At 42.1% G+C, this 14,711-nt stretch overlaps 1 protein-coding gene across 2 annotated transcripts in view; it reads right to left on the minus strand.

The window, feature by feature from the left end:
* The window catches only part of abr (ABR activator of RhoGEF and GTPase), a 126,195-nt gene that overhangs the window by 74,108 nt on the left and 37,376 nt on the right, over window positions 1–14,711 (minus strand). For both annotated transcript variants that reach the window (XM_068716424.1, XM_068716425.1), the window contains exon 2: window positions 3,477–3,658. In XM_068716424.1, coding sequence (XP_068572525.1) covers window positions 3,477–3,658 — 182 coding nt within the window. The remainder of the gene's footprint in view (window positions 1–3,476; window positions 3,659–14,711) is intronic.

Genomic DNA, 14,711 nt, shown 5'->3' on the forward strand with positions numbered 1-14,711 from the left:
GTTGGTGTCAGCAGATGAAAGGCCAACTCAGTGGAAAGAAAGGCCGACTTAACAAAGCGGTGAGGAGACGGACCACTTCAGTGGAAATAAGACTTTTAATAGTCTGCGTGGCTGCAGCATCTGACGCGAATCCTCCACCAACAAACAATCTCTCGCAGCCTCAAAGGCATTACGAACCGCTCTGAGTGGGTGAATAAATACAGATTATGCAACCAGAACTTCAAATCTAGATTATCTGGTGTGACATTATGCCCAACATTATGCTCGTAATGATGGCTGCTTGAAGGTGGAAGGATTAAAATACTCTTTTTATACTTCGTACTGTGAACCTTTGTACAGTGCACAAATCTGCACAAACCAAACCACCACAATAAAAGCTTTACAGCTCTTCCATTTTATATTCAGATATATTTTTGTCTTTCTTCATATTTTTATTGTATTTTTCTTTTATTCTTTCTATTTATGTTTTTTGTACATATTTAACAGTATTTATTCTTATTTGTATTGTATTTTTCTTCTATTCTTTCATATTTATTCTTATAAATATAATATATTCTTCATTTTTTCAGTACTTGCTTTTATTTTGTAATTTTATTTTATCATTTGTTTATGTCATGCCCCAATACATCAAAGCAAATTCACTGGATGTGAAAACATACTTGGGAATAAATCTGATTCTGTTGTTTAATCTCTGCCCTGATCAAAATCATGAGAGGTTAATTTAATTTAAATTTAAATAAAAAAGGCTAAATACCTAAAAAATGTCCCGTCTCATGCCTTCTTACCCCACATGTCCACTAGATGGAGACACATCTTTACTTAGAGGAGCTGACCCCAGCACAGACTCACAATGAATTCAAGAGAACAATACGCTTAATAATTCATAAATCACCACTATAATAAGAAGGGCAATGATCAAGGCCACATTGTATTTATATTACCAAGATAATACAGTGATAACAGAGCTGCTTGGAGAAGAGATAAAAGAGAGCCAATGGGAGAGAGCAGGCAGACTTAAAGAGCAAACGGAGCAAGAGGGAAGCTGGACGGAAAAGGTGATCCTGAGACATTTCTACAAGAGAGCAGGCTGTTACCAGGACAACTCAACTTCTGTTTAATGGAGAAGTGTGAAGGTGTAAATCACATCAAAAGTCTGAGCCATAGTTCAGTCAGGTTTTTTTTGTGCTGCATATCAAAGCTGCTGTGTTGTGTGTAGGGAAAGTTTTTTGTGGGAGGGTCAGTAGGCACACACACACACACACACACACACACACACACACACACACACACACACACACACACACACACACACACACACACACACACACACACACACACACACACACACACACACACACACACACACACACGAAAAGAGCCCTGATAACCCTGACCTACTGACATGAAGGAGGGAATGAGTAAATATCAGGACACTAAAATATGCAGATTAAAAGCATTTTTATATCAGTGCTTTATTGCTACTCTCTGTCAGAAAGTTGTGCAATGACTATGACGTGATGTATTTCCATTTTCACAAGAGCTTTTGCATCAGCTCTTCTAAATACCCGGTGTCTGGTTGGACTTAACGGGGACGATCCACAGAAAGCAGTATGTTTTATGTTCCTGGAGTAAACAGAGGAGGCCTCACAGGCTCAGTGATCACCACTGTGACGGAATAAACAAAGACAAGAGTGCCACCTCCAATGTCTAATTTCTAAATTATGCACTGCGGGTGTACAGCAATAAACTGAAAATAAAAAATAAAAGCGGACCCCATCACTGAACACATATATTCTGCATCCACACACAGATTGGCAGACTGGTGCTGCTGCTGTCAAGCCCCATCTGGGTCAGTGGTCGTTTACTGCTGCTGTGAATGCACCACCTGCAGTGTGCTGCAGGCGGTCCAGCCATTGTGGCTAATCGCTAACAATTAAACCGGGTCTAGATCCAGCGGCCAACTTCTGGACGAAACCTGCTCCTCCTACTTCTAAGTACAAGGAGAAACACTGGCTGGTGACATGTCAGCTTCAACTGTAATATATTCCCTGAATGATGTCAGAATGTTTTAAAAGGTCATCATATTGAACCTTTAGTCACTTTTAGGTTTCTGTCAAAGTTACATGATCGTCATATAGTAATATGGTTGAGGAGGGAGTGCTCTGAAGACGGTACACTGACGAACAGGTTAACTTTTTTTTAGTATGTCTCAAAACAATATTTATGTACATGCCCATACATACATTGAAAGAATTATTGGTCCCTGTAATTGTTCCTCTTGTCCATACTCAAGAGTCATTTTAGCGTGACATTTGTACTGAAAACACTAATTTTGGAAGATTTGGAAGCCACTGGATCTGACTAACTCAGTCTGCTGAAGCCTCACCATAGACTGTATATAAGAAATAGACAAAGTGACTAACGTCAGCCATTGGTTTGTGGACTATGGTTAGAAGTTGTTTTGGACATCGCCATCTTGGTTTTAGGCCATCGCCATCTTGGTTTTTATTTTCAGGGCGACATAAACCGTTACAAATAACTCATGAACTGAAAACACACTGTGACAGGTTTAGAGTTCCAGGACAAAAACAAGGACAACACTGTGGTAGCGACCTGTGAACCACAAGGTAGCCAGAATTTATGGGAACATATTTTATTAAATGAACATCATGCTGTATTGAAGACGACTTGAAACTAGCGCTTGAGACCATAAAGTCATGTTTACTGAGGTAAAAAAATCAGGTGAGAAGTAGCATAATTTTCTCATAGACTTCCATACAATCAGACTTCTATTTGCGACCAGAGGAGTCGCCCCCTGCTGGCCATTAGAAATAATGCAAGTTTAAGGCCCTTCAGCATTGGGTTCACTTTTCAGAATGGACAAGAAGACTGATTACAGCGACCAAGAACACTTCCAAAGTACAAATGGGCATGTGAGTATTGAAACGTGAAACTATCCTTTAAAAGAATGTGATATTTGATAAATGTCTGTTTAGAATTTTAATTTGAAAAATAAAGCAAGGATGTGACTTTGGATAAAAATGTTTTCCAAAAAAAAACTGTGGAATACTGGACTTTCCGGCAACACTTAAAGGCAGCAACAAAGAATTACAAAAAGAGTCGCTATACCAAATCAACAAAATCACAACACTGACCAGTGAGTAAACATGTGATATATTTGTCTGCAGTGTAGGAATTCAGTCTAATAACTTTAGATACTGATACATACAAAACCACCTTCACCTTTTTCAGGTTTTTCACGTATTCTCCTTTAGAAACTGGCCTGGAGGAGAACTGCACCTGAGATAATCAGTCATCTAGCGTGTGATCACAACCTGAAACATCCAGCCTGTGATTTACATCTCCATCTGTCCCATCAACTGTCTGAATATGAAGCTGTGTGTAGAAGTTGAAGCGTGGAAGACTGTTACTGACTTGTACCTGCCTCCGTATAATAAACGTGTGCAGGCTCTTACCCCTGCCAGCAGGCCCTCTGGTGGTGTAGGGGACACCGCCTCCCCGTCGGGCCCTTGGGGCGCGCACAGCTGGGGCGACATGGTGGGCGATTCGTCTATGTAGGGCAGCGTCTCAGAGCCGTCCTGAGACTTGCCGTCCTCCGCTGCGTCCCCCTCGTAGCCATCTGTGTTGTAGTTGAAGTCTGGAGGGCCGAGCGACAGAGAAGAGGGAGAGAAACAGAGAGATGGCGGTTAGCGTCTCACCACTGAGAAGAAGGCCGGCGCTGTGCTCCAGTGACTCACTGGGAACTATCTAATACTTCCTCAATGCTATTTTTGCAAACAGGGATTCTCCTGTTACACCCCACTTACTGTGGCACTACACATGTGACAAAAAAACAACACAAAGAATGGGTGGAACGAAAGCTGAAATTTCAGGAGACAATTTTTACATGCAGTTTAACAAATGAACAAATAGTTAAAGGAAGATTAAACTTCTTTGATCACACAGAATAACATTGGATTGTTAAAGCTGGTGTGAAGCCAGCATAGACAGCCTAGTTTTTTATTTATTTTTTTAAATGCCAGCAATGAAATTCTTCTTTAAAGATAGCATCCTGTGCTGAGGATGCTACAAAGCAGCAGACTCCACATGCAACTCTCTTCCTTTTAAGTTGAACTTTGTGTCTATGTATCACAGTCTTTGGGTTTCATACATTCGGCTTAGTGTCAGTATTGAGGTCGATATTCATGGCCAGCGACAACACTGGCGTTCAGGCCTGAGTAACAGTGACAGCTCCAGAGATATAAAAAGCCTGTGAGAGACATAAAAATGCTTGGTCGACACCTTTTTTTTTTTTTTAAATCTGATGTCTTATTAGAGAGGAGAGGTGTCTCAGGGACAGTGAAAACCAAACCTACTATAATGAGATGTTATATGAATGGGAGTTTGTGTTACTGTAAGTAAGTAAAAAAATTGCTTATGCTTACACACTAATTGGGGTACAGATCCCGTTGATCCATCTGACACAGTAGAATAGGAGGACTTGCTTGTGTAACATTTACAAAAAGCCATACAGCCATTGGCTGTTGAAAAAGCAGAACACAGTGCTTCAAAGGCAGAGTGTGTGGGAGGTGTGTAGGTGAGCCTCTCTGACTGCACGTAGCTCAAACACAACGTGTGTGAATCCGCCGTTGTGCAGACAGGAACGTGCTCGAGAGGTCATGTGTGCACATGTGAGAATAACTAACGAGCCACAAACAAGAACTAATTTAAAAATAAAAGCGGGGGGGGTTCAATCCCCGTGGGATGACATGCGCCATCAAGCTGATGTTGATGGACGCGGCAGCGGTCCCCTTCTGACACGCACATAACCCTCAGACGCTGGACCGCCCACCTGCCAATCAAAAATCCCCCCCGTCTGTTGGTTGCATGCGAGTTTGTACGTGGGCCGTGGAGTGCTACAGCTACCATATGGTTTATTTGGAGCCGATGGGTAAATGGCTGTCAAATGGTGCACTTGGGTCTTAACTGACTTAGTGAAGCTTGCACAAAAAACAGTGACAGTGTGTCGAAAGCGCTGCAAGAAGACACAAGTAGAACAAGGTTAAGAGGGGGGTTAAAACACTGAGGTTAGGACATTTGTCCGACTCCAACTGTGCTGTGATTGTTCCGTAGAAAAGGTCTGCAAGTGTGTGTGTGTGTGTGTGTGTGTGTGTGTGTGTGTGTGTGTGTGTGTGTGTGTGTGTGTGTGTTTTCTCACTCTCTTCCATCTGTTCACTCTCTGACTCTTCTGCACACCTTCTGGCATCCTGACAGGCTAGTTTGTCCCAATCTGTTATATTTGTGTAAGTGTGTGTGTGTGTGTGTGTGTGTGTGTGTGTGTGTGTGTGTGTGTGTGTGTGTGTGTGAGAGAGCATGAACACATAAGTGTTCTTATTTAAGATTTTCACCTGATGTTATAAAACTAATCAGAGCGCCAAAATCCTCTCGTTTCCTCCCAGCAGACAGGCGATGTTTTGTCAACTCAACTGTGAGCTGGAAGGATGGCTTGATGGCACAGAAAGACTCACACGGAGCTCTCAACAAAGCACTCGCGTCTAGACGAGCGCCAAGGCCTGTTCCCTCTCATACAAAGATGTAGGCCGTGATCCCTTCTTCTATTTGCAGAAAACATCAATAGGCAGCAGGAATCATTCAGAAATGCGGCAGCTGCCGTGTGCGGAGCAGAGAGCCGGTCCATCACGGAGAACAGTTGGAACATCGAAGGACAAAGCAGAGAACACGGCCCATGCACAGCCAACAGTGTGCGCACACACACACGCACACACACACACACACACACACACACACACACACACACACAAGCTGTGTCCTTCTAGCTAACTTACAGTCGCCTCCAGGTGAGACACAGAGGGAGACAAAAGAAAAGGGTGAAAATGTCTCTTTCAACTGGTTGGAGATACTGCTCGGCCACTCGAGAGACGAGATCGAAAACAGTGAGAGAACAGAGGAGAGCGAGGAGACGGAAATAAAGGTTGTGTACTCAGTAAAACTCAAATTATAGCCATGTGGCGTAACGTAGTCAGCAGAAAACACCGTGTACGCTGGTGCCGTCAGTTTCAAACTAAAAGGCGGACGTTACACAATAATTAGGACTATAAAAGAAACAATGGCCACAAATGTGTTTTCTGTATGGAGTCAAACAGCAGAACACTTCTGTAGATTTGATTATAATATAATGCACGTCAACTAGCTCATTGTTTAACAGTTCTCTTGGAATTCAGAGCTAATTTATGATCGAGAGATTGCCTCCACATGGCTCTCAACATGGCGACGGCTGAGCAGGCGGCTGGAAGCTAACGGTGCTAACGGCACGAACAGCAACCGTGCTGACGGAGCTGACAGTGTTGAACTGGAGAGTGGACGGCATCAGTGATACCTCCATCAGTATGTATCATCACAACCACAGGTAATATCTGTAGAGGACAGAACTACTGGTACTGTAACCATTACACTTGTTGGTAATGTTGAGGTCACAGGAGATTCGCCATAGTGTAAGTAACAGCATCGGTCTAAAAAGTGTGCAGACACTGAGAAGCTGCGTGAGAAAGTCAAACCAGCTGTTTTAGCTGACAGCAGTGCGCGTTTTGAATGTTGCATTCAGGGTCAGTGGAGAAGTGCTTCCTAATGTTTTAGGTTAGCGTTGCCCTAAAAGAAAGCTATGTTCACTATGGACACCTCCTCACGTACGCATGTCTAGAAGTTTGACTGTTCAACCAAAAACGTGATTCATCTCTCCATGATTGGTGTATTTGAATCATTTGTAGAGGCCTGAGAAGGTAAAACTATCCTGTTAATCATTTTGGGACCCTTGAGATGTGACTCCTTAGGGATGTGTCCACCCATGTGTCTCTATATCAACAGTATCAAGAATATTGTAGCGTCCGTATGGGAGTCCTGTTCCCAATGTCTGTCAAAGCAATGTTTGTTCCACACTCCTTTAAAAACACTGCTCCCAATAATCCATTAGAGTCGCTGAAATATATTCCTCCTTTCTCCGCTTCAGATGTCTTTGGCTCAACAAGACAGGTTTTCCCAGCAAATGCACATTAAAAACCTCAACATCACTCTCTGCATTGCTGTTGTGTTCACACACAGTCCCCACAGTCACAATGCTCACACATGCACATGTTTATCTGCTCGCCCTCTGGCCCGAAATGTCGGCTGCCTCTGTCGGCTAATGCACCCTGACAATCCCAGAGCGTGACAAACAGAAAAATCAATGCTGTCAGTCCACGGAGAGGGAACTTTTCTGTGGAGAGGATTCATCGGCCCTGACGCGGTCATACTGTTCAATAGAGAACACACACATCTGACAGGGTTTAAACAGGGACGAGCTGCACATGACATGCGATTATTAAACAGGTGATAAAGTCGGGCAAAAGGATGGACTTGCAGGCGAGGAAGATCCTATTGAGAAATCAACACACACACACACACACACAAAAGACTCACCATCGCTGGCGACGAGGGAACGAATGAAACACGCGGCCTCGAAGAAGAAAGTCATGAGTGCGTTGGCGAGTGTATGAACCCCGTCTGATCTGAGCTCCTTCACTGGTAGTCGTCCATGTCAACGACACAGTGAGGCGAACATTGTGTCAACTTAAGTCCCACTGGGCCAAACTCAACAACGCAAGCTGCTTTAAAAGCAGACTCAACTGCACTACAACAAGAGCGATATGGGAATTGGTGTGGAGCTGCTCCCCATTGAATACTTCCCACTTTTGTGAGCCTTTCGGATAGCACTCATTCAAATTAGGGCCACAACTGATGCATTCAAAAACACCTGCAGCCTAAGAGGAAGCAACAAACGCGCGCACAATATGTACTGTATGCATCAACGTGTTGCTCGGTCCACTGAATATTGTCACGTCGCTTCCCAGCCGGCCAACAGTGTGTGGGCATGAATTTTAGATACGCTACATGTACCGTACTACGAGGAGCCAGCCAAAACATAAAGGAAAAGCCAACCACACCAAAAGAAATGCTGCTGCTCAGGAAGCCGGCCGTGGAGTTCTCACATTTGGAAATTATTCAAATCGTGTTGTTACAGACTAACACAGCCAGAGTCTATGACTCCAACAAACACCACCATGTTTCTCAAATGGGGAACCAGGTACGTCATACAACCACAGACTCATTTGTAAATGTAAATGATACACCGTCCATTAAAAAAAAGGAGACGTGCTGTCATCCAGAAGCAGAAAAAGGACTTTCTAGACTTAAGTATGCTTCTATTGGATCTCATCACTATTGAGAAAATGCAACTGTATAATTTATCAGTCAGAGCTGCACTGTAGATGTAGCCGCAGAGGAGAACACTATGAAAGGAAAACTATCAAAGTATATACAGACCACAAAACTGTATGTATATCTTCTGCCATCAGAAACACCCAATATCGACTATCAAAAATCAATTGTGTTTTTAAGAACCGATACAGTTTCACGACGCTCAAGAGTATGGAAAATGTTCCACATCATCATGGTCCAACTGTCACCCTGCTGCATTGCATTCTGGTCTGTTGAGACTCCTGGTGGTGGAGGCATTTGTATCTCCGCTGCTGTGGATTTCATACAACGTCGTGTAAAATGTCAGCGGAAACCCAGAGATCCATTCTGAGGGATTGACTGCAAAACCTGACAATTCCGCCGATGTCTTATTATACTGAAATACTGAAAGGTCACGTTGTATCTCCATATGGCCAGTTATCCACGGGAACAGGATTAAAACTAAAATAAAAACACACCAACAAACAACAAAACAGATGCAGAAATTCATCACCAAGATTAAAGATGTTTCGCTACATGTCTCATGTAGTTGATGTTGTTCTCTCTCTGGGCCAACTTTGCGCTCCACATAATGCTTAGGGAAATTAGTGGTGCTCATGAGGCCACACAGACACTCTCTCTGTCTCACTCACATCACAGAAACATGCTCCACACGATTACTCACAGGCTCTGTGTGTTGATGGGGTTAGATCAACGAGGCTCCAGTTAATAAGGAATGGCTTGCACCGGAAAAGCTCTCAAACGGTGTACACGCACACACACGCACACCATTGCAGAATCGGCAGAGTGCGAGTAGAAAACTACATCAGCCGTTTCAGATCAGCAAGTTCAAGGGATCAAAGCGAATGCAATGAAAGAAATCAGAAATATGATTAAACTGCAGAAATGCTGCTAATGTTCTCCTCACAGTGCAGAGCAATAAAACATAAGCCCGGGTCTTAAATAAAAGCTGCTTTTCATAACTGAAGAATAGCCGTCGTCAATCTCTGACTCTGTTCATTATTTCTATACGAGTTATTCCCTGATGCATTCGAGGAACCTCTGAAATGTGACATTTGAGAGTGAGCAGCCGAACAATAACCTCTTTAATTGAAAAGCAAATTTGCTTCGTCCTCCAGGTTAGATTCTTACACAACACAGCGTTTGAACGCAACACTTTCCAGCAGCCGAAGCAGAATAAAGGGTCTGTATCAAGCAAGTACCTGCAATTATATTTGAATACACTGACAAACAAAGTGCAGTCTCTGTCCGAAACCTAAAAACAAAAAAAATCGAATAACTCGTGATGTGCTTTGGATGATGGTTGGAAGTAAAGTAAACATTATTTGTGGTTAAAGGGCTAAAATGCAAAATCTATGTGGTCCTTTAAAGAGGTTAGAGGTGAAGGGCTGAGAGCAATATTTGACCGAAGAACACATGATGAAGTGCATTTCATCAATACATAAGTACCCGTTATTTGATTTTGGGCAGCCGAGAAACAGCGGATCCAGCTGAGTCCAGATGTTCACCAGAGAATCACTGCCGTGGTGTGCGACGGTATGCTACGCACGCTAAATTCAGATATATTTCAATAACCATCCAGTTTAATCTGTAGTCCAATAACTCCCCCCCACACCACTCACCCACCCGATGACCTCCGCCCAACATCAGCTCAAATCACTCTTACCGCTAACCTCTCCTGACGGACGGCTCTAAATCCACCTGTCACTCTCAATCACCGGCCCTCGTTTCCATGGCAAGGACGAAGGCTGGCCGTGACAGGCGGCCACACGGATGGTTCCTGCTCTCCAGTGAGTCATGTCGGGAGGGTCGCCGGCATTCCTGGAAGATCTGCACTATCTATACGAGAACACGAGGGAAACGTTTCAAACTCAAACTAGCAGAGGGCTCCACACAGAGAGAGACAACCTCACAGTTCAGCTTCCCTTTGTGTGCTGCCCTTCTGCAGCAGCAGGGACGCACAAGTGTGTGCGTGAATGGTAGACAAAGCACACACACACATACACACACAAAAGGGAAAATGAGGAAAAATAACAAACAATTTACATCAACTGCCAACATTTTTGCTGCATTGAAACATTGAAAAAACACCAAAGATGTGTTGGTATGCAAATGTAGCCGTCCTCTGCTGTGCCTGCATGAGATAATAACTAGTTTTCTCTCTTTGAATTGACTAATACATAATGCGACAGCAGCACAAAAGTAGTTATTGACAACCGAGTCAGCACTAATGTAAATATTTGTGTCCTCTGTCACTGCAATTTGCTTTCACATTTATTCCACTATTCTAATGCAATGAAAAACTATTTTTATTATCAATAATTCAGCCAATTATGTTATCAATAAATAGTTGTGGTCTTTAACAACAGTGACATCTTTTTACCACGGTCTTCAAATGTCTTGATTCAGTTTACAGGGAGTGAAGAATTCAGCAAATCCTCACATTTGAGAAGCTGGAAACAAAACTGATTATCCAAAAAGTAAAAATACATTTTCCATCAATAGCTGATTGATAAAAAAAAGACCAATTGACATGTTACAAGAGTACTACACCTCTACAAATTAATGTATTTACATTTTCTAAATATCTGGTCATATTCACAAACACGGTGAGAAAAAAACGCGTATGAAAAAAATCCTTAACCGTCGGCGTCGCAGTAATACAGTGATTAGAGAAGCTGCCATAAGATCTACTGAACGCCATCACGCTCTCAGCTCCCTCCCATGTCCATCTATAGGAGCTTGGGGCCCGCTGTGCAAAGTTGCAAACTAATAAAGTCAGGGGAAGGAAAAAAAAAGTTGCTGCTGCAGTGTGAGAATTCAATCAGGGAGCTTTGCTGCCTTGCTCAGCATTTTTTTTCATCTAAGCAGGAGAGGGATTACATCATGCCCTGCAGCAAGCGAACACTATGGGCACCGAGAAGCAAGCAGCCCTGAAAACGGCCTCTGAACAAACACACACACACACATTATTACAGTAGAGATGTGTGTTAACGAGCAAGTGCTGTTGTGCACCCTCAGGTTTCTATGGGGAGGCCTGGAATAGAAAACGTGTGTGTGAGTCTCAACATGTCTGTGCATGTTTATTATTCTACCGTCTTTACTCTATGTGTGCTTGTGCGTGTGTGTGTGTGTGTGTGTGTGTGTGTGTGTGTGTGTGTGTGTGTGTGTGTGTGTGTGCGCGCGCTGGGTTGTTATATTTTATATTGTGATATTCCTCTGCGTCTTCTCAGTGCCACTCTCAAAAGATTTAAGCGAGCTCAACCACAACAGACCTGATTCTCCTGAGACCAGATAAAAGACAAAAAGGAAAAACCAAAAAAAACAGAGAGACAAGAGTGTTGCCTCCTGTAGTCTCCTGCTCAGCAACAAGTCGTCCTGGCCCTGTGGAGGCCATGACAGCACATCAGTGGTTTGACGAATGTGTAGTCATTATTTGTGTGTGTGATGACAGACTACATGTAGTCTTTCACACCTCCCTGTCCTGCGGTCGTCAATCAGGAGGTGACGCTGGGGAAATTAAAAGCCTTTATGAAGGTCTATCTTTTTGGCCCGGGACCCGATAGTCCACTCATCATCGACATAAAGTATCTCAACGACAGCAGACATGACACGAGACTCCTGAGGACGGAAACCAGCGGCAATACGGCACCACTGGAAACCAATTTCATTCCACCGTTTGCAAATGAGAAAAGCTATGAAATGAAGAAGGGGTGCTTTGGCGAGCTTACATACACGCCATGGTTTTACAACATTAAAAAGGGAAAATACAGAATTGGCCAGCTGGTGCGACTGCAGTTTGAGCTACTCTAAAGCTCCGAGGAGAGAAACGAACCCTCGGAAATTAAATTATTGCACAAGAATTGCTGCTTCCGTTAGCTTTTAATGGAGTCTAAGTTATCTGTGAACATAGACTCCATTCCAAGAATCATCGTGTGCTCAGTGGTCTTTCTCTTCATACGATCTCTGTTAAAAAAAACAAAAAAAAACCGTACAGAAACCAAAAGGTAAAGCAAACAAGCAGCTGCTATCCAGATGTGCCGCTAGGCAGATGTGCCGCTAGGCAGATGTGCAGCGACCAACTGTGTTCTTTACTGCGCGCCGCTTCTCCCCGGGAGCTGTCGCAACTGTGATCAAACCGGCTTAGGTAGTGATCAATATCCAGACACTACTGCTCAAGTACTTTGTTACTGACCAGACTGTCAATCTGTAGAAAAAAATGTATTACTTTAAAATATCAAGTGAGTAGCTGCTGTCTCCAGAATAAGGACAACAAATGAAAACTGCGAAAGTTGAATTCTAAATATTACTGCCATGAGCTACAACTTAGTTTCGCTGCTTCAAGATAATTGGAAAATACTCTACTGTCTTGCGTCATTAAAACACTAATGTTCTGATCCCACTTTATAAAAACACTGGTCCATTTCACTTTGTGTTTAACTGATAAATAATCAACCCTTTTTGGAGAAAAGCCCATATTTGTGTTACTAGACATTTCTGAAGGGGTGGAGCGGACCCCAGCCGGACAATGATGTTTCCAGAGGCCTTTATTTATGCTCAACTGTCATCCTTATTTTGATAAACACAAATTTACTTTGTTCTCCTTCACAACCAATCTCCAGAAAACACCTTAAGAGCTACGAAAACAAAACATAAATGAGCTCTTACGAGTATAAACATTCATTCAATTACGTTAAACTATACATTTGGGCATTAACCAAACATTTTCTCACATACTTCTCAAAAGCACATGTAAATCTAACAATAGCTTAAAATTACAGCATAGTAATTTAGACATATCTATTAACATTAGCATCTAGTTAAAACAGTAATACATTTGAAAACCTCTTTTCAGGTTAATTAAGGTAAAATGTCACTAAACACGGTCATAAAACACAATAAACACACAAGACCTTGTTCCCGTTCCAGCTAGGGGCTTAACCGTTAATAAAGTAACCCTTGTATTGTATGCTGAGGAATATCTTACAAACACTTTTCTTTTAGTACACACCGTCAATTATCTTACTTTTTTATGCAAAGTCAAGTTACTACTCTCTGAAGAGATTTGTATCTGCTTCCGGTTACGCCAGAAGGACTTCAAAATAACGGACCTGAAAGTAAAAAGGCACTTACAAAATTAAAGCTGGCAAGAAGTGATTAATCTTAGGTAACTAACAAATAAAGATTTGAAGGAAATATTCACCTTACTAACAGATCCTCTTAAGAGTCATTTACAAGGGAAAATCTAGTTGAAACACTTTAACAAGTATTTCTTTGATATTTAGTACAATCATGTTCAGGTATGTTCAATAAAGACAATCATTTGTGTCTTTGAAGGTTGTATGTGGATTTGAGTTTGTGTTAGTGGTTTTGTTCGAGCTGAATCAGATAAGTTCGCAAAGTTGTACAACTTGTCAACATGGCAGCAGGTTGATCCAAGGTTCCATGTTCTTGTATTCCGATGTCATGGTTCTGGAATCACTCATCCTCCTAGTCAGTAAGGGACCAGCTGAGTGCATTTCATTTCATAGTGATTTCTACACACGCATTTATTGTTTGTTTGGAACAAGTTTCAACACCGTGCAGAGGTCAAGTGGCGACATGGTGAGTTGATTAATGTGTTGGTTTCTTTGCCATCTAGCACACAACTGATCAAAGTCTTTTAACAGAGGTCATAGTAATTATAAACTGCTGCTAACAATGTAAATAAAAACTATTTTAATGTTTACTGAAGTTAAGTTAAGTTTTCTCAGCTTCTACACGACTGTAAATCTATGTAGCTATTCACAGTCTGCTGAAAACAAAATATAATGTACAATGGCAGAAATGTGATCAGATATTTAACTAAATTAAGGAAGATGCCATTTCATTTGAAATCAGTGGCAGTAACATGTCTACAAATGATTTAACTAAGTTTATTCATTCTACACATACAGTTGTGGTCAAAAGTTTACATACACTTGTAAAGAACATAATGTCATGGCTCTCTTGAGTTTCCCCGTTATTTCTACAACTCTGATTTTTCTCTGATAGAGTGATTGGAACAGATACTTCTTTGTCACAAAAAACATTCATGAAGTTTGGTTCTTTCATGACTTTATTATGGGTTAACAGAAAAAGTGATCAAATCTGCTGGGTCAAAAATATACATACAGCAGTGCTAATATTTGGTTACATGTCCCTTGGCCATTTTCACTTCAATTAGGCGCTTTTGGTAGCCATCCACAAGCTTCTGGCAAGCTTCTCGTTGAATCTTTGACCACTCTTGACAGAATTGGTGCAGTTCAGTTAAATTTGATGGCTTTCTGACATGGACTTGTTTCTTCAGCATTGTCCACATGTTCTCAATGGGATTTAAGTCAGGACTTTGGGAAGGCCATTCTAAAACCCTAATTCTAGCC

The sequence above is a fragment of the Cebidichthys violaceus genome, unplaced genomic scaffold (genome assembly GCF_023349555.1).
Source record: "Cebidichthys violaceus isolate CVI_PGR_0920_01 unplaced genomic scaffold, fCebVio1.0.p SCAF_20, whole genome shotgun sequence".
In the NCBI taxonomy this organism is placed as follows: Eukaryota; Metazoa; Chordata; class Actinopteri; order Perciformes; family Stichaeidae; genus Cebidichthys; species Cebidichthys violaceus.